Below are 20098 nucleotides of genomic sequence, written 5' to 3' on the forward strand. Positions count from 1 at the left end.
GAACACCCAACTTTGTTTTAGCATCTTGCGGTGGCGGCTGTAGGGATGCGTGCAGTCAGCTGCAGCCCCGCTTGGTCTCTCCCCCCCCTCTGCGATTGCAGCCTGATGGTAAGGAGGGCTCTGGGCAGGGAGGGCGCAGGGCAGGGCTGCCTCTGCCTCCCCCAGGGCCGCCTCCCGCCGGCCTCGGCTCCGCGCTCCCGGCTGCTTTTCCCCGACGGCTGCAGGGCAGCGGCTTGGCCGGGGCGGGGGGAAACTCGCATCCCGCAGAAGCTTGTTGCTGTTGAGGGGGTGTGCGTGTGTGTGTGTGTGTGTTTGTGTGATGGATGGATGCGTGGGAATTGGGAGGTCCCGGGGATCTCCGGGCTCCTCTCCCATCTTGAGGGATGCCGGCGCATCTTGAGGGGAGACGTGGAGCCTTAATTTCTCGCTGACCGTCCCATTTGCTGCACTTCTCTAAGTTGTTGTGGGGCAGTGGTGGGGAACTGTCTGTCAGCGGCCCCGGCCCGGCGGCTGCCGCGGGAAATCGCACGTGGGACAAAGGCGGCCGCTGGAGTGTGGTGGCTGCTGTGAATAGAGGGAGGGGAGGCAATTAGTTGCCGTGTTGTTGGGGCTTTTTACTTGTCAAACTGGAGCCTCGTTGCTTTTGTCATTGCCGTGTAAAGGGAAATCGAGGGGTTTTGTTTTGGTATTAAGGGCCTTAAAGGTTGCTGGCTGACACTTTGCACGCGAAGGCCAGAGCAGTGCAGGAGAGGGGGACAGAAAACGCACAGATTTTTCCCCTGCTTGCTTCATTTGCCCCCTTTTTTTTTTTGTTTTTTTTTTTTTTGTTCCCAGTTTGCATTTCTTTGATTTGTTGTGTTGTTTTGTTTGTTTTTATCTAGCCCGCAGCCTTTGCAGATTAAACTGTCACTTAAAAAGCAAACCTGGAACCACTCAAGGTCTCCCTGTTGGAAAGTTTTAATTTTTTCATATTTTTATCTAGTCCCGTTACTTCGTTCGGGAGGGGTAAAGGGGCAGGGGGTTGGACTCATTTGTGTGAGTCCCCTAGATGTTCTGGGGGGTGACAAGTGTTTGTAGCTGGTTTCCTTCAGCATCTTGTCTGCAGCAGCATCTGTCCCACATGGCGATCACTCTACCTGCATGCAGCATCCATCGGTATTAACAAACTCTCTTAGAAAGTAAGGTGGGAAAGAAGGCGGCCATGGTTTCCTAAATGCTCCTCATTAAACCACCCTTTGTGGCTTTTGCCCCTGTTGCAGAGTAACTATTTTCCAACAATAGGGAAAAAGAACAGTAAGTGTTGAAACGCTGACTTTTGGCGAAGTCAGATGCTGCAGTTTGCCCTTGATACCCGGCTCAGATTTAGAAAGCAGGTGTCTCGCAGTGCTTGTAGGCAAGACTGAGGCACAGGGGGGAAGGCATCAGCCTTGCTCAGGTCGGTGATGCTCTCTAGGTACCCCTGTTTATTCTCACTAGGAGCAGCTTGGGAAAATACAATAGCCAGGGCACTGTAATGTAAGTGATCTCGAAGCTCCACTTCCATTGCTTTTACAGTGGGGTCAGTGGTTTACAGAAATACTAAAGGAAAAGTGGGGGGGGGTGAAGAGCAGAGGTAGTGGTAAAGGTCTGCCAAATGTCACCTCAGTGTTACAATGACAAGCAAATATACTTTCCGTCCAGCTCTCCCCTTAAGAAATTTGTTTTGAGGGATTTGACAGTCTTGCAGATAAAGTGACTGCTTGCTACACTTAACTGATCATGCTCCCTCACGGCCGGCCGGCGTTTCCCCGCTGCACTTAGTAATACCTGTGCAACCTGGGTTGTAGTAGCATTGTCATTGATTTCCAAGGTAACTGCTTTTTAGCTCTTCTGAGCAGACATACCTGCGTGGGGGGGGTGTGGGAAAGTCTTTTCCCCACTCACTAGAAGCATGATGGTAAAGTGCTATATTGGAAAAGAGAGGAGGCTTCTCTAAATTTTGATAACCGCAGCCGACAATTTAGAAATAAGACACTTCTCACAGCCAACATGACAGTGGATTTTGAGCATTCAGAAAACACCAGGCCAAAAAACTGGAGACATCTTGATCTTTTAAGACAGCTTTTCCAGTACTTTAAGTGAAGGGGGGGTGGGGTGGCGAAGAGAGGAGAAAAAAAGAGGGAGAAAAGCTGCAAGGGAAATAATACAAAGCCAGCACAATTGGCATCTAGACAGTAAAGAAAAAAGTTTCTGAGGTTAAGAGAAGGAAAGACAAAGCTGTTATGTACCCGAGGGATGCAGTTTTAGTGGGAATGGAAGATTTGAGTGGTAAAGGAGGAGCACTTGCCTCTGGGTTCTCTCTCTTTCAGCAGTTCGGCTGCTGGCATCTCAATTTGAATTGCTGGGTGAGTAGCACTTTTTGTGTGCGCGCTTTCCGTCTTGACCATTGAACTTCTGATGTGACTTCTCTCCCTCTCCCTTTCTCTCCTTCTCCTTTCCTTTCCTCCTGTGTGGAATAAAAATAATAATAATTAAAAAAAAAACAACAACAACAAAAAAAAACCAAAAATGGGGGAGGAGGGGAGGATGAAATCAAGCAAGCATCTCCAGCTGTGACCTTTGTTAGCGCTGTTGTTTTTATTTATTTATTTTATGGTAATCGTCTTTTTTAGTCGGAGGAAGCATGACTTTTCGATGACACTTTAATTTTTACAGCAGTGTTGAGGAGCGAGCGGCAGAGCATCGTTTTGTGGCGACACAATGGTGCAGCGGGGCAGAGTTGTTGCACTCCTCCTCTTTGCCCTTCCCTCCGCCTGATTTTGGGGTTTGGTTTTACCAAAAGGGTGGGGAGAAAGAAGAATTTTTTTTTTTTTTCCTTTTTTTTTTTTCTTTCTTTTTTTTTTTTTTTCTTGTGCATCCAGGGTGGGATCGAGGGGGGTGTTTATGGAATGTGTGTGTGTAGGGGGGGGTGTTTCAGAGCCTGGTGTGTGCAGCAGGTTTCAGGGGCTGATTTCTGGCTGCTGAACAATGGTTACCAGCGAGGGAGAAGCGTGTGCGCGTGTCTTAGCTGTGCGTTCCATCCGCAGTCCTACAGTCACACAGTGACCATGACATCACTAGCTTTTCTTTTCTCTTTCTTCTTTGGGGCGGAGGGGGCTACTTCAAAGCTTTCTTCAATTCAGTACGATATTTCCTTAACTCTGAAACCATGAAGGTAAAAATGTTTGGGCTTTTTTTTTTTTTTTTTTTTTTTTTTTTTTCTAGGAGAAAAAGTTGGTTTGTAGCAGGGCACATACCAGTTAAGGGGGATTTGGAGATGGAATGGTTTAACTCTTATCAGACACAAAGTGAGATATTTAAAAAAAATATATTAAAAATAGTGTGGAGTAGTTTTTAGTTGGGAGCTTTTGATCCTGTGTTTGGTTGACGTGCAGTTAGATTTTCTGTGTTTTTCAGGAAGCTCAGCTGTAAAGTGAAAGGTGAAAATTTTAAGGGCACTACATTAAAATGATTTCACCCAGCGATAAAGGAATATGAAAAATAATCCTGAATGTTGATAACTGTGAGATAAACTGTTTTCACACTGTGGTTCTGTGTTCGTTATCAGAAGCCCATGAGACTTTTTTTCTATTACTAATATATATATTGCAGCAAGTAAATCTACCCCTCAGCAATTTGTGTAAATTGGCCAAAATTATACAAAGAAAATATAAATATATTTAAGAGTTTTAGAAAGCATTGCATTTTCAGTGGAGGTTTTGTGGCAATCCTGAGTTTTTTTCTGTTTTCTTTCTCACTCTGCCAAGCTTGCTTAGACTTACTTGATCCAGCAGGATTTCTGTCACTTTAGTACTCTGTGATACCTTTGCCTAAGTAGCTTAGATGATTTATTTGCCTTTTCTTGTGTAGAACAAGGGATTAAATTCTGTCAAATTGATCTAAAATGAATTAATCTAAAAGGACAGTTATTTAGATGTTTCTTCTTTCACTGCATGTTGTTGCATATGCAGGTTTTACGTGGCTGGTGATGAGATCTTGTAAGCATTTTACCTTTAGAGGAATTGTTTTGACTGGGACTTGGAGTGAAAGGCCTTACAGTTCTATAAATGTGCCTGTTTTCTTTTCTTCTAAAATATTTGCAAGATGTTTCAATTTTGATGTGCATTTAACTTCACATTTTTCGGGAAACTTTGTTGAATTTATTAAAAAAAAATTGTCTGGACTTAATTCGTTGCTCAGTTGTTTTGTGGCAGCATGTAGTGTTTTTAGCACATTAAAAATGAAAACATTTTTTAAAGGCTTGTTATGTGTTAAGCTATTTAATATACATGCTAGATATATTGTGTATGGGTATTGAGCACAGTCTGCTATAATTTGTGAATGCTGCATTTTAAAAAGCTTTTCTGAGAACTTGGCATTGTATCTTAAAGCATGTGTGTGCATGTTAGTTTTTCAATAATGCTGTTATTACTGAAATTGCCAAATACAAGTGGGTATGGGCATGCATCCTAATTTTTTTTATTACTATTATTTCTTCCAGTTTGGTTTTTTTTTTAACAGCCTCACATTTAAGTTTTTACTGTAGACAGAAGTCACAGATGCATACCCTAACAAAATCAGTGGACCTGTTTTTCTTGCAGTGTGTGTCTGCCTAGTGCTGAAGTATGCGATTTATACACAAGTATTAAAGCTCTTCATAATGTGGTATTTTGCAGAATGCTAGGCAGTAAAGTAAAATTACATTAGTAGGTATTTATTCAAAGCCCATAGTAAATAAGGTCTATTAGGGCAATTATAAGCACCCTTTTGCTTATATTCCATTCTCTTTTTCCCCCATCTTTTCTGAATTTTTTTGCTTGCCTTACTGCTGTGTTTCTCCCCTTTCCTCCCCCTTTCTGTTCAGGACTGAACACATGTCCTGAAGACATGCTGAGGTTTCACCACTTATCCTTGCTCAGTGGTGATGTACCCAGCACACCTTGTACTGGTTCTGCTTAAAAAAAAAATAATTTTACAGTTTTAATCTAGTGTATGCTGAGTCTTTCTGCTTTTTATCCTGTTAGATATGAACTAAAGCTTGCTTGCTCTACAGAGATATGTGTCTAGTAAATTAACTAGCGTATACTAAGAAAGCACTGAGTTATTTGTCAGGTTGGGGAAAAAAAACTCTGTCTCTCTGTTTATGATGGAAGAAATAGACCTGGGGGCCCCTCTGTGTATGAAACTCAGAAGAGTCGAAGCACTGCCCTGACCTCCTTGTGCAGGGAAATTCACCTGTTGATCAAATAATCTGTAATTTTGAGGCTCAGTGTGAGCATTGGGTGGGTGCATGCAGGCCACAGTTCCTGGGCTACAGGCTGGGGTAATTCCTGTGCCCAAATTTGTGTGCCAAGAGCAGGCAGAGCAGATGCAGCAGAGTGCTTGCTCTCTATGAGTAAGGCATTAAGAAAATGACTAAGGTAAAGTCAAACTGGCATTGGTGTAATTCCAGGTGATGCTGAAGGACCTCCAAGTACACAGTGGTGTCTAAGCAGATGCTTGTCTGGGCCTGACCTGACAGGTTACCTAAAGTAACACCACATGGTCTGAGGATGCAGCACTTCACTTGCATTTAAAACCTCAATTTTCTCTTTTGTTTTGGGATTTTTTTGGTGGCAGTTTGATTTTTTGGGTTCTTTTTTTGTTTTTTTTTTTTTTGTTTTTTTTTTTTTTACTTAAAAAACCAAGAAAACCACGGCAAATAATATCACAGTAAGATTACAGCCCCCAACAGCTTTGCAAGCCAAGTGCCAGCGCACTTAATACTCACGTTTTACTACTGGTGTTCCCAAGTCTCCTGCATAAGAACTAACAGGCAGTAATTAGACAGCTAAACCCCAGTTCTTTCCCTTTTACGCTAGAGGATTTGCCATATGCTAATTGTCACCAGATCATTTCACATAATTGCCTTTTGGCGAAATTAAGTGGAAATTTCCTGAACATCTTAAATCCCCCCTTCCCCACCTCCCTCCTCTCAGTACCTTTGCTCCCTTACAGGAAGGATGCCCAAAATGTCAAGCAGGGTGGCTTAGCACTCCAGTGTGCAGGGTGACACTTCAGTAGAGTTAGAGGGGGAAAAAAAAAAAGTTTAAAAAAAAAAAAAAAAGAAAGAAGAAAAAGAAAAAAACCCAAAAACTATTATTTTCTTGAATTAGTTGTTGAACACTTCAAGCCAGGAAGCTGATTTTTTTTGTTTGTCTGAAAGGCTGCTAATAGAGCAGGGGTGGGGTTTTTTTGGAAATCCAGCAGTTCTTGCAGGAGCCAGGTAGGTGCTTGCTGCCCTGCAAAGTGGTCAAGGAGGGAGAATCAGAAGGATGTAAAACTGTTGTTCCAGAATCCCCTACCATTTTGTTTTTTAACATATTAAGTAGAGGGAAGTGGGGGGTTGATTTTTTTTTTTTTGTCAAGCTCTGTCTGGGGGGGGTATTGTCCCAGCACATTGTTGTCAGTGCTCCTGTCATCATTTGTGTGAAAGAAGAAAATGAGCCTTTTTTTTTTTTTTAGCAGGGTGAGTTGTGATTATCAATGGAGTCCTTGTCTTCCACTACAATGGGCAGTTAGCTTAGGGCAGGACCTTAGGCAGAAATCAGCTACATTAAAGTGTGAAAGGACTCAAGCCACTGTATCAGCCATAATGGAGCAAGGGGAAGTAGTTTTCTGGCATAAATGCTTAGTCAGGTGTGAAGGCATCCTTAAAAAAAATAAACTGTGACTCCACTAGCAAAACCAGACACGGTTAAAATTAAGTCTTCAATTTTTTTCAGGGACTGCTTCATCACTGGCACAGAAATTTTATTCTTTGAAAGGGCATGAGGACAGAGTTGGTAGGTCTGGTTGTCTTTGGTTTTTCTGTTAACCTGAATGGTTTTCAGTTTCCTTGTTGGAGTCTGGAGTGCCACCCAGTGTGGCTGCTGATGTGGGTGATCCCTGGGGCCAGAGTGATGCTTACTGATGGGTGATCCACTTGGAGTGTTGGTGACCCTGGCTGGAAACAGAAGAATATTTCAGTGCTGCAGCAGTGTTTTGAGATTTGCCTCTTCTTGCAATTTAGTTTTCTGACACAGGCAATGTCAGGGGTGTGTGTCATTCCTAGGCAGAACCAAGGAGAGATGAACCTTTAGAAAAAAAGAAACTCTCCTCTTACGAGCATCTTTGGAGCTACAGAGCAGCCAAGGAACATCTGTTAGCATTTCACTAGCCATAGTCAGCATAACTGCAATAGCACCATCTGGAAAATACAGGGAGACAAGTTATAAACCTATTTTTTGATGTAAACTGGTATTCAGTGGTACACTTTGCTAAGCCCAGGGAGGAACTCCAGGAGGGCCTACTAATTCAAGACCACTGTCAACCTTCTGCATCCTTCCTGGAGGAGGGGAAAAGGCTGACAGACCCTCTTCTGTGCTGCTTTTGTTTTATTGTATTAGACTCATAAAGACACTTTCAGGGCCCATCTTTCTTCAGCAGAAAGGGAATGCAATGTGGTAACAGGGAAGAGGAGGACATAGTAAAAAACAGACAGGCAGAGCTCTAAGTTCCATTTGTTTTCAGTTGCTGTTGATTAATAGTTCTAAGGTGAATGGGGAGCTCTCATTCCTCCTCCCTTAGGAAGAGAAAGGGGAGGGGGTTCTGGGGGTCCAGGATGCAAGTGTCTGATGTTTCTCCCTTGTGGCGTTCTAAGTTGCATTCAATAGAGGGGTGTCTGGCAGGCAGCAGCCCACCCTGCCTCATCTGTAGGACTTGAGGTTTTAAGTACACTTAAGAGGTCGCCCTGGGTCCGGGGTCCCTCCCTCGCCATGGGACCTGTGCCAGCAGCCACTAGAGGTCGAGGTTGTGCTCGGGCAGGAGCATCCCCCTGCCCTGCTCAGAACAGCCTCAGCCCCCAGGTGCTGCAGTGGTGTGGTGGCTTGTTTTCAACCTGGGTGGCTTTTTTCCTTTTTTTTTTTTTTTTTAAACCATGTTGTCCTAGGGAGGACAAGTCCTCTGGCCTTTCTGACATGTTTTCCTCTGTCTTTGAGTTAATACCATGTTTTTATTGCCAGAGCCAAACAAGCTATGAATTTGCAAACAGAAATTGCAGTAACAAATTCTTCCTCTTTAAAGGTTGGTTTTCTTTTTGTGCGCTCAACAATACAATGTTTCATCTCATGCAAGTGTTATGTTGCTTTCAGAGACTTAGGAACTATTGATTTATACAGCATGCATTAACTTCTTCAATAAATGGGGAGTATTCATCAGTGGGGTGTATTAAATTGGGCTGTACATGCATAGAAGTATCTTTCATCCTGTTAATGAAATGTCCTTACCATGCAACAAAGACTAATACACAGCAATTTATACACACAATCCCCTGCAGTTTAAATCTGAAGTTCAGATATTTCTTTTGTTCCCTAAAGGCACCTATCAGAACTTAGGCTAAATGGATCTCAGTATCCCTCTCAAACATGTATTGGCCCAAAATTTCTTGTGGGCTGTTTTTTTTTCTTTTTTTTTTTTTTTTTTTTTTTCCTTCTTCATTCTAGAGCTGCATTATTGTTGAAAGTCATCTGTGTTTAAGCACTCCCAGAAGCATTTCACATTCATATATATAGATTTAGTTCTTTAGTCCCTATGGGGACAATCTCCTCTGGTTTGCTTCAGGCAGGGGTTATCAAGAAAAGCAAACTAATGTTGTTTTTTTTTTTTTTTTGCAATTCTTTACTGTGTCCTCTAACCCAGCATATGTACCCCAGCTTTCAGTGGAGAGCAGTGATTTATCAGCAGATGTCTTGGTACTTTGTAGATGCTGGGATTTCTCTCCAGAAATCTCCACTTATTCCCATCCTGTTACCGCATGCCCTGATGCTGATCTGTGTGTGCCAGTGCAGCTCCCCTTTCCCTGCCTGACAGAGCCATACATGGAGTTCTTCAAGTTGCCAGAAAAATTCCTGCATCTGGCAGTGGCCTTTAGCTTAAAACTACCCTTGGTAAAGCACTTGCAAATGTATATTGGAGAAGGCCTTTTTGCAGGGGGATGGCTGAGGTCATCTAATAGGTGTCTCCTATTGATGGCTTCTGTGGTTTACCTTTCATTGCCAGTGGATGGGGTTAGGACCACACTTGTTACTCAGGCAGAGCTCCTGTTGACTTCAAAGGAAGATGCATGGGCAGGATTAATCCTGCTCTTTCCCAGATATTTTGCTCTTTTCCAAGGAAGCTTAGTTAGCTTCAGGAATGCTGCTTTTAAAGAGCAGCTTATTTAGCATATTATGCGTTATTAGCTTGGCTTGCAAATTGTGCACACTATTCTGAGCGGAGTTACAGTCCCTTTTCTCAGTGTGTGATAAACACTGCAAAACAGAATACAAACCTAGGCAGGGTTAGTGATGTGGATGCAGACTGATTTGCAAAGGTTTATGAATCACAATCCTGTGTTCCAGAGACTTTATTTTTGAGCATGTAGTTGACAGTTTCCTCTTTTCCTCTGATATATTCTCCCCACACCCCTGCCTCAGCATCATCAGAGTGGCAAAAAGGTATCCTGTGCTAACATCTAGTGCCTTTATAGAAAATTGTCTGGTTGCCTGAATTTGGGTGTCTCTGCAGTACTATTCCCCAAATAAAAGTGACTTACCCGGGGAAAAAAATTTCAGGGTAACGCTCAAACTCTTCTTTACTTATTTTTGTAATTTTTATTTTTCTCAGAAAATGTGTTGAGTAAACTACATAATAATTTAGCATTTGTGCTGCTTTGTGGAGATACTGTCGGGGGATCTTGGTGTATCAGAGCAGTTGGTGGTAGTTTCCCACAGTTTATAGGTAACCCCCTGTGGTATATCTGGCTTTGGTGACAGAGGAGTAGAAGTCCAGCTTTCCTCTCATGTGTCATTTCTTGTTTATCGGCTTAAGTCTGACCCTCTAATATTATTCTGTCACTTACTTATTTTTTTAACCTTTTTTTTCAACAGAAGACAATCCCCAGTGTCTGTCAGGATCTGGTTGAGGGTTGTTTGTAATGATATAAAGATGAATTTGGGAGAGCAGAGAGCTACAGCAGCTACAAACCACATTGTGGGTCACCTGACACAAAGCGTTCACACAATTCTTAGCCAGCAAAAATCCCTCTTATTGGAAATTATTGTTTTTTTGTGACCTAGATCAAGTGGTCATCAGGCATATAACGTCATGCACTGTTGAGTAGATGCCTGCTAATATGCATGGTGTGTAATATGAGTTGATATGTGAAGCCCTTGCCAAACCTTTCAGTTGCTTTTGGACTGCTCAGGTTGGTTCACTGTAAAAGAACAAGCTTTGGGTTAGAGCATATCCTTTGGCTTTTTGAATTAAGGAGCTAGATCCCCAGAGCTCCCCTGGTACAAAACCATTATGGGTCAATCAGGGCCAAATGTCCTTGATTGTACAACTGGCAGAAAACCTGACTTACAATTCAGTCAGCACAAGGTACTGTAATTTACAGCCTTGGCTGTCACAACTGTGCTCTGTCCTGCATTGTGGCCGCTTGACACCAGACTCACCTGTGCCACAAGTGGTATTAGAGAAGAATCACTTCATTAAAGGGCTGCAAAAAGGAAATAGACATGGTAAAAATTGTGGGGAGCATAAATACTGCTCTTCGTCTTGCTTCTCTTGGGTGCACACTTTTTCTGTAGGTTATCCAAGGGTTCAGTCAAATACAGCGGGGACTGGAGGAGCCTCCTGGGGTGCCTGGAGGAGCCAAAGCTGGAGCTTAGCTTGGCCAAAGCACGATGGAGGGACATCTTGTTTATTCAGGGGCAGACTTGACGTTTCCTTCATAGCTCTCAGCCTGTCTTCCCTCTTCCTCCCCCGCGTCCCCCCTTTAGAATCTCCTTCTCAAGGAAAAACTGGATTATTTTTGGAAGGCTTTTAAGGGAAAGCATGGAGCATTCAAACTGATAATAACTCTTCTAAAGAGGGACAGCCAGGGTGTGTGTTTTGGGGTGCTGGGGAGCAAGCGGTGGGATCGGAGCCGTCCTTGGGCAGGGCAGGGCTGGCAGCCCCTGAACGGCAGCGGCGCTATCGGGGGCTGCTGTGGTATCACCACTTTATTTTAATGTGATTCCTTTTACTTGATGTTAATGCAAGTTGTTCCTTACTTAAAGTAATAAAAGGAAATGAAGACACATTCTAAAATGAAACCTGACTCTAATCCATTCATCATCTAATACCAGCCTCTTTATCTTTGCTGGTACCTAATCTGGTTAAATGTCCCTGTTGTAGGATTTTAGTGAAAATCCTCTATGGGGAATAGGGTTTTTTGCAATTGGATTACTCGCAGTGAATGGTCCAGCAGTTCGCTTGTTTCAGCTTAATTTTTTCTTTGTGATCTTGTAGGGGTAAGTTACAGTTCAGCCTGCCTTTTCCTTTCATTCATTCACTCCTTTTTTTTTTTATTGTTGTTAGGAAAAAGATATTTTTTTTCCCCAGAGCTAGGAATGTGACAGGGAAAACCTCCTATCTACATGATTATTCACCCCACAAAGGTGTTAGTTTCAATGGCTTTATCTGGGGTTTTTTTTTGCCATTATTTATACAGCTGAATATTTTAGTAGCCTAGTTCATCAGTATCCAGTTTCCATTTATTAGTGCTCTCTGATGAATTGATAATTAATCAGCTCTTCTAAAATATATATATATATATATAAAATATGCAGGTGATCTCTTGTCAGCTTAATGCTTGCTGATGAAGGGAATACTCTAGCACTACAAAGGCTTTTTATCTGAAGTATTTGCAACGAGCAGTAAAATGCAAAACTGAAAGTGAGGACAGGAAGGGGAAAGGAAAAGACCTATAGGTCAGTGAGCATTTGGGTCTTGTGCTAATTAAATGGGGGACTCTGTCAGCCTCTGACTGAGGAGTCTGCCTTCATGTTCCAGGTATAGCACAAGAGTATAAAATGAAAAGGTAAATATTTAAAGAATTGCTGTTATTCCGTACAGGATCATGAAAGGTCAAAAATATTAAAGACACCCAAGAGCAAGGAAGGTGTGTGAGTAGGTTCTAAGCAAGAGGGTGGGAAAACTGAAATGGTGACACCAAGAAGATATCTGGAAAAGTCTGAGGACCACACTGAAATGTCACATCTCGTGCTGCAGTGGGCAGTACCTGGCACTGCTCTAACGCCATCGACCTTTTTCTCTTGACAGTCTAACAAAGTACCAGTTGTGCAGCACCCACACCATGTACACCCTCTTACGCCGCTTATCACATACAGCAATGAGCACTTCACACCAGGAAACCCTCCTCCACACTTACCAGCCGACGTAGATCCCAAAACAGGTAGGTGGGAAATGGTCTTGGGTCTTTGTGAGGGTGGGTGGATCTTTCCATTTTGCCTATTAGGGGGAAAAGAGAGAGGGAGGAAGGATTGCCCGTGCTGGAGCCCCAAAGGGGGCATGTAAAATGTCAAACTCATGGAAGAACATGGACAACATAGTTTTGTTTTTAAGCCAATTAGGCTTCAGAAGGAAATCTACTGGGTGAATTTTCCTTAAGCTTCTGCAGGGGGACACCCGAGTTGCATGTGTGGGGTCGTTGGCAGGTGTGTCTCTTGGCAAGCATGCTACCCCATCTAGTAGTTCGGGCTACCAAGTGCTTGGTTTGCATGCACGACCCGGAGAGTTAAACATGTACATCCTGTGATCTATACTTAAAAAATTGCAGCTGGAATTTTAAAGGTGGTGGGTCACGACTGCTTTCAAAATGAGTCTCTTTTAATTCCCCAAATCCCATCATTTCTGTGTCAGGAGTTCAGTCATTTTTCTACTATAATGTTGAATTTTCATCCTCTCTAACTACTTAGCTCCATGTCTATCCTTGAAACTCTTTTCCCCAATGTAAGTCTACCCAACTTTCAGTTCAGCCTGAAGGGCAGTCTTCTTGAATATAGAGCACCACGTAAAAGCCCTGACTAGATTTATTGGTGTTATAGAGCAGAATTTACATGTTATTCTAACTTTTTAAGAGTCCCTGTTAAACCTGAGGGCCCAGAGAAGTCAAACAGTGTCAGTCTTCTTTCTTCAGGTTGCGTTGAGTTCCTAGTGACAGTGGGTTTGTTTTTGTTAATCCAAATCTCAGCCAGCTAATTGGAAACTGAATACACATCAGAGGAATTGCTCTGTGTCGGCCCTAACGTGTGCAGATAATTTATCTAAGTCCAGCCCTTCCATGGGGCTGTGCATTAGCTGTTTTTCACTCCCAATGCTTCAGTTGGGGCCCCCTTTTAATTGTGCTTAATGCTAACTGGCTTAAAAGGAATCCATCTCGCCATCCCTGGGTATTGCAAGTGAGTGGCATAGTCAACCTCTCATTTAAATAATGGTAGTACAGGGAATAGCTTTTAAATGGTTATCGTAAAACATATGATTAACGTCTGTAGACTGTTTACTTTTCTTCTGTGAACATTCTTTCAAGTGTGCAAATAGCTCGCCGGATGGTTAAAGCCCAGTTAATCTGTTTGGGTTCTGTAATGGAGAAAAAGCAATGTCTGCATGAAAATGTCACACAAGGAGATTTAATTTAGAGATTAAAAGCTTCCTGAGTGACTAAAAAAAAAAATAGTTTTTAGCCATGAATACAGTACCCTTCCTTTTAATGCTCTCTGTTTTAATTTTGCTTCTGCTGTGTAACTGTACCCTGGCTTGTTAGCTGAAAGGCCCAGTCGTGTAACCCTTACTCCTTGAGTAATTCCTATTTGCTTTTAAGGGAAGGAGCATTAAGATGTAAGTCTTGGGTCTGAAGCTGGTTTCTGCTCTCCAAGTAGGAACTGCACTGGTTTTAGAGAGGACAGATGGGCTCTCTGTCCTTCCCTGCTCACCTTCGGCACCTGCCTCCCATTTTAGCAAGCATTTCCAGGGATTCTCCCCTCCACTGCTAGGTTTCAGCAAGGTTTCCTAGATTTACCCAAAATCAAACATCATTTGCAATTATAAGGACTTGGTAGCTCCAAGGAGCTACTTTGGAATAACATAATTTTGGGAGGCTACTTTGGAATAACATCATTCTGTTAAGTACACAGTCAGAGTATGAATAAGACCTGTGCTCTTTTGGTGACTTTGAGATTAAAAAAACCCATGAAGTTGGTAGCGGGACCTCTTTCTGCTGAGTGTAGAAGACAGCACATAGCACAAAGGGAGCAAATCACATGGGTTTTTGTGGTTGAATCTCATTTAACAAGATGCCAAGAGACTCGCTGTATAAAAATAAAACTGTGAAACTGCCTTCAGAGACCCAAAGCGCGACCATGGGTATTCTACTAGAAATTAATAGATAGTGATTTCAAAACGTGTGCTTTTTTCTTATATTTTATTTATTTTCATATCTCAGTGCTAACACTGTTTTATGTTCTTCCTCCATAGGAATTCCAAGGCCTCCACATCCTCCAGATATATCTCCTTATTATCCGTTATCACCGGGCACTGTAGGACAAATCCCCCATCCGCTAGGATGGTTAGTACCACAGTAAGGAGTTCCATTTTTTTTATTTCCTTTTTCTTTTTTTGATGTGTAAAATTTATGTTTAAAAATTGTGTACGTGTGTGCGCATGTGTGTGTGCATTGAGATAAGTTTGTTTGCCAACTACCACTTCATTGAGTGGTTATGAATTTACCCAGCCTCATGAAGATTAATTAAAACTTCTGCCAGGTCATGTGGGCTTAAACAAACATGAGCAGTTGGACATAGCTTTGCATGTTGTCTTGGCCAGCTGATGACTTATGAACCATGAATTTTGAAACTCTTTTGCAGAAATGGTCTTTTCTTGTTCTTGCCCTTACACTGCACCACATGGGGTGTTCTCAAATTTAGCTTTCTAGTGGCTCAGGGTGGTTCTAATGGACTTTCTTAACAGGGCCATCCTCACTATAAAAGTGTAACTTTAAAATTCATCTGCTTTCCCTGTTGAGACCCCTTTCATTTTTTGTGTGAAACAGTAGAGCTTTACATCAGCTAGTGAACAGCATTCCTGGTTGAGATGTGGCTTGGCAGTTGGCATCTGAGGAATGGAATTTTATTGCAAACAAGAAAGAGGAATAAGTTTGCTTTAAAACTGGCTAAGGAAAAAAGCCACAGAAAGTTAGTTTGGGGTTTTGTTTTCTTTTCAGCTCCTTGTATCCCATTTGCAGAGCCTTGTTGGGTATGAGATTTCTTCCAGTAATTGTGTCCCTATTTTATTTTATTTTATTTTTTGTCTTCTATTGCCATCTCTGCAATGAATTTATAATGCACTTAAGCACCGCCTAGGTCTTTGTACAATACATTTGATTTAACCTTATAGCAGCCTGCCAGTACCTGTAGGGGGCCTACAGGAAAGCTGGAGAGAGACTTTTTCAAGGGCATGTAGTGATACGATGAGGGGTAAGAGTTTCAAACTGAAAGAGGATAGACTTAGATTAGCTATCAGGATGAATTTTTTTACAGTGAGGGTTGTGAGACAGTGGAACCGGTTCCCCAAAGAGGTTATGTAGAGGTTATGGATGTTCCCTCCCTAGAAGTGTTCAAGGTCAGGTTGGATGGGGCAACCTGGTCTAGTGAAAGGTCCATGGCAAGGGAGTTGGAACTTGATGATCTTCCCACCCAAACCATTCTGTAAATACACATTTGTATTGCTAGATACAGCAGTTCTTTGCATTAAAAAATCAAAGTTATTACCCTGGTTTTCTCACATAGCTGTCCTCATCAATATTAGAGAGATCATGTTGTTTTTTTTTAAATTAATTGCCCAAAGCTAGAAATAGATTCTTCCTGCTCAAGGTTGTTTGGCCATCTGTGCTAAAAAAAAACCCAAACCTCTCCCCAGGTTCACCCTCTGTAAGGAAGTGGACTTTACACCCTGTAGGGCAGAGCAGGGGCTCCCAACACAGCCACAGGTCTCGGGCAGGGAGAGGGCTTGGCATCAAATCCTTTGGGGACCTTTCTCAAGCACAAAAGTCTGGATGCAGAAGAGCTGGAGCTCAGACCTCAGCAGCCCACTTCTGGATGCTCTGCATGCTGCCCTTCCTCCCCAGCATGCTTGGGTAGAGGCTGTCTTGCTCTGAGGGTGAAGTATATCCCATCATCTGTCTGAAGAAGGTGGTTTCTTTAGAATAGCACAACATGAGCAGAAGAAAAACCCTGAAATCTTTAATTTCTCATTTGTTGTGGTCTGATTTTTACATAGGACACTCTGAATGCTGGTAGAACACGTCAGCTCTTTTTTCCCTTGCTTGCAGGACTTAACTGCAGTACAGCCATCTCATGCTCCTTTATTGCAACCTTTTAGCTCAAGTTTGCACAGTAACAGCCTCAGCATTTAAAGCAAATATACTCAGCTAATGCCAAAAGTCATCAACAGTAAAGACTTGAGAGCCTAGAGATGAAACTCCTGGCTGTTATTGCCCTGTGCCTCATTGCTCATCTGTCTCAGAGCCTTACATCTTCATGTGTGCAGACACAGGTTTGTCCTCCTTGAGCCTTATGTCATAGCTTCCAAACCCACACAAATATTGCCATGTGTGACCAGTTTCATCAGGCAGGTGATAATAGTCACTTGTGTCACAGGTAGACTGTCATCACTTCTGATATATTATATCAAGTCAGCACCCATGGTGTAAATATCTACCTACAGTCCTAGCAGCTTCTTGATTTTTGTTGAGGGATGATACCATCACATTTGGTTTTGCTCTAGGAGAATATCACCAAACTTTTCAGAAGTACCTCAAGGTTTTTATTTCTCCTCTCATTGCCACTCGTGCTTCACCATCAGCTTCCCAATCCATCTATCCTCAACTGACCAGGATGTCTTTAGCACAGTACCCCCCTAAAAAGCATCCTGCCCAGTCAGATGATATATTTGAAAGACAGATAAAAAGAACTATCCGGCACAGACAAACCTCAATCAGAAAAAGTTGTGTGTCTTTCATGAGGATGCTGTTTTGCATGTTGCTGTATTTTTTAATTATTGTAATGAGGTGTGATTGTCTATTGGTTACCCACAATACTTCTTGGGGACTCTCCCCCGGTAACTCTTGTCAACACTTGTTAATCTGACAAAAGGCTACAAATTAAGCTCTGTTAATTTAATGTTTTCTCACCGAGATCTAAATACCGAAAGAGGCCCAAAGCGCAACTGAAGTCCTTTGATTCACTGTACTTTATTTTGGTATAAATTTACATTCATTATTGTTTTCCTTTGGATGTGTAGCCCTCAATTAGTGTGATGGCTCCATTAAAGCAAGCGAGACTTCGCCTTTAATTATTACAACAAAACACCTAGTTTCAGCTTGGGGAGAGGGTCTCTATTGACATAAGCAGAGGTTATAAAATTTAATTAGCCATTCCTATCAGATTTATGGCATTCAAATTGTTCTGTGTTTCTTTCCTTTGATCCTTGCTGTACAATCCCCAAGATTTTTGTTCTGATCAAATGAGAATAAAGCTTACTGTGCAGAGAAGTTTTTTGTTGTGTTTTTGGTTTTTTGTTTTTTGTTTTTTTTTTTTGGTGTGCTTTTTTTTTAAAAAAAAAAAAGACAACAAACCACAGTCTTTTTTTCTTTCTCTCATTCTCTTTTTCCCTTCTTTTTTGCCAGGCAAGGTCAGCCAGTCTACCCAATCACGACAGGGGGTTTCCGCCACCCTTACCCAACAGCTCTGACCGTCAATGCTTCCATGTCAAGGTGAGTTCAAATACTGAGGTCCTGAATCAAGAGGAAATGTAACTCCTCCTGCTGCCCTCCCTAGAGGAGGGCATTTCATTTAGGAAGCATATTTCTGAAAGCACAACAGTTAAAACAGTTATCCTGTGGTTTTCAGTGGGGTAGGGATGACGAGGGGTACCTTCCCATTTGATGAGAAGAGGATGTCCTCTAGCAGAGGGCGTCTTAGGAGTGTCCTGGTGTCATTGGGCTTTTAAGAATGTCTTTTTGAGGGAGAGGTGGAGGAGGGGATAGTTATTTTTAAAGCCAAACTAAATGAAAATCTGGGAGAATGTGATGTTGAAAAGGGGAGAAGAAGTCATGACATCTTTTGCTTTCTTGGTGGCTGTCACCCAGAATAGTGCTCTGTGTGTGAGAGGGGAGGCTGGGGAGGGAGGAAGGCTGATCTTCAAGCAGAGTTGGAAGGAAGGTTATTGTACTTTGTTTTCCCCACCGAAGCTCCAAACACTGATAGTCAACATAAAAAGGCCTGCCTGACCCTCTAAAGCTTTAGAAGTATATATTTCTCCCCCTCCCTACCTCCAATTAATTTCATCTAATTTTCCAGAGGCTGCTAGTTTTATTTACAAACTGGTTGGCAGCACTATGTTTAAGTAATCACTAATTGCTCCTAATGATAGTTTTATTTTCTGTTCATCTGATTTTCAGTCTGGTTAATTAAATCGGTGGAGGTTTAGACTTTCCTGATGGGCTGAAACAGCTAATCCATTTTGATGATGGCACATAATTAAATTAGCATGCATTACATAGCAAGGTTCCACATCTCTTCCCTCCTCTGTCCTTTCCTCTCCATCTCTGCAGTTTAATATGTAAAGATTGGTGTACAGAGGATTTGAGGAGGAAAAGATTGGGGGTGGGGCAGAAAGGCACCTCATTGAGAAATGGAAACCTGTAACTAGAGCTCGTGAGTGAATGGATGGGAGAGTGATGTGTTGTGTGCTTTAGATAAGTAGAGTAAAAGGAAAAAAAAAATAACATTTGCCTTTGCTGCTCCAGTAAATAGACAACCTGAAAATCAACTTTAAAAAAGAAATAATAGACACAGCATGGTGGAGAAAAAAATCCCAGGTTGGGGAGAAAGCCGCAAATTTAAACAATGGTTCCCTTCCTCCGTTTAATTTTTTTAAATATCTATAAAAGATTTGCAGGCATGGTGTGAGGCAAAGTAGAGCTTGATTTAGTTTAATTATTATTAGAGAGGCTAGTCATTTGAGGGAGGGGGGAGCTGCGAGAGGGGGGAGGCTATATTCCCAAGATAGACTTTATGAAAGGTATCTAGTTAAAAAGAGTACACAGCAAATTAAATACATTATTGTGGTAATGGGACGACAGAAGTAGAGGTCTATTATACTTATGGCAGTTATAGGAAATGTAGGCTCCTTGCCCTGTTCTAGCACATCCTTTGATATTCATTCCATTCAGCAGCAGGGCCAGGACTTCTCAGAATTAAGTGATGGGTCATTATACTTTAAACACCATGGAGAAGCCTAGATTGGCAATTAAACAGCACTTGCTGACACTCGCTTGTGCCACCCTGTGACCCCCTTTAGATTGAGTTGTTGGAGCTCGGGGCCCTCAGCCTGCTAAATTGGTAGCAGGCACTTCTCCTGACGAGGGCTGGCTCTGAAATCTGCCGGCTTCAAAGGGAGCAAGATCATGTATAAACCATAATGTGGGTGCACCGTGGCTCAAAAAATAAGGCAGGAATAGATGAAATGTTACAAGTGCAAGGGGAAAATGAGAGAATAATGACAAATCTAATGCAACTCAAAGCAGAATTGTTGCACGGAAAAATGCATCCCACTGCTTGTGCATAAAATCAAGGCAGGCAGATGACATCCAGTTAACAGAAACATGTCAACAGTGAAGAAAAGTGAGAGTGAGTAAGAGAGAAGCCCCTGAGACAGCCAGGAACAAAAAATTAGTTGTCCTTAACAAGTTAAGACTCATCATTATATTCTGGCTTGGAGCCATAAAAGGAGACTGGTATATAATGAGCTGCTTAGAATTTTTAGGGTGTTTATTGCAATTCATGGAATACTTGGCTAGAGAAAAAAAATATGGGGGCATGTCCTAGGCAAAGGTGAGGGGTGTGCATCCACACATAGCCTTTCTTTTTGTCTCTGACACGTGCCCCTACCCACACACATGCTCAGGCACACTCACAGGCTAATGAATAGATTTAAGATGTTTATCCTTTGTTCCAGCCCAGAAACTTCTTTCCTGGTTTCCCATAGATGGGAACACCCTCTGGGCAGATCATGCTCTGATATGTGGTTTGACACATGTTTTCTCATGTCCACCATATCAGCTGAGGTGCCTGAGTGCCTCTGTGGGGCATCCTTTGCCCTGAGTAGCCCACGGAGCTGG

General features: G+C 42.3%; 1 protein-coding gene across 18 annotated transcripts in view; it reads left to right on the forward strand.

The window, feature by feature from the left end:
- Positions 1–20098, forward strand: part of TCF7L2 (transcription factor 7 like 2) — a 179656-nt gene that overhangs the window by 138735 nt on the left and 20823 nt on the right. For 14 of the 18 annotated variants that reach the window (XM_071749404.1, XM_071749415.1, XM_071749413.1 and 11 more), the window contains 3 exons: positions 12184–12316; positions 14395–14497; positions 17603–17689. In XM_071749404.1, the coding sequence (XP_071605505.1) occupies positions 12184–12316; positions 14395–14497; positions 17603–17689 (323 nt within the window). The remainder of the gene's footprint in view (positions 1–12183; positions 12317–14394; positions 14498–17602; positions 17690–20098) is intronic. The other 4 variants (XM_071749405.1, XM_071749407.1, XM_071749419.1 and 1 more) reach the window with 1 other exon arrangement.

This window comes from Heliangelus exortis, chromosome 7, assembly GCF_036169615.1.
Source record: "Heliangelus exortis chromosome 7, bHelExo1.hap1, whole genome shotgun sequence".
NCBI lineage: Eukaryota > Metazoa > Chordata > Aves > Apodiformes > Trochilidae > Heliangelus > Heliangelus exortis.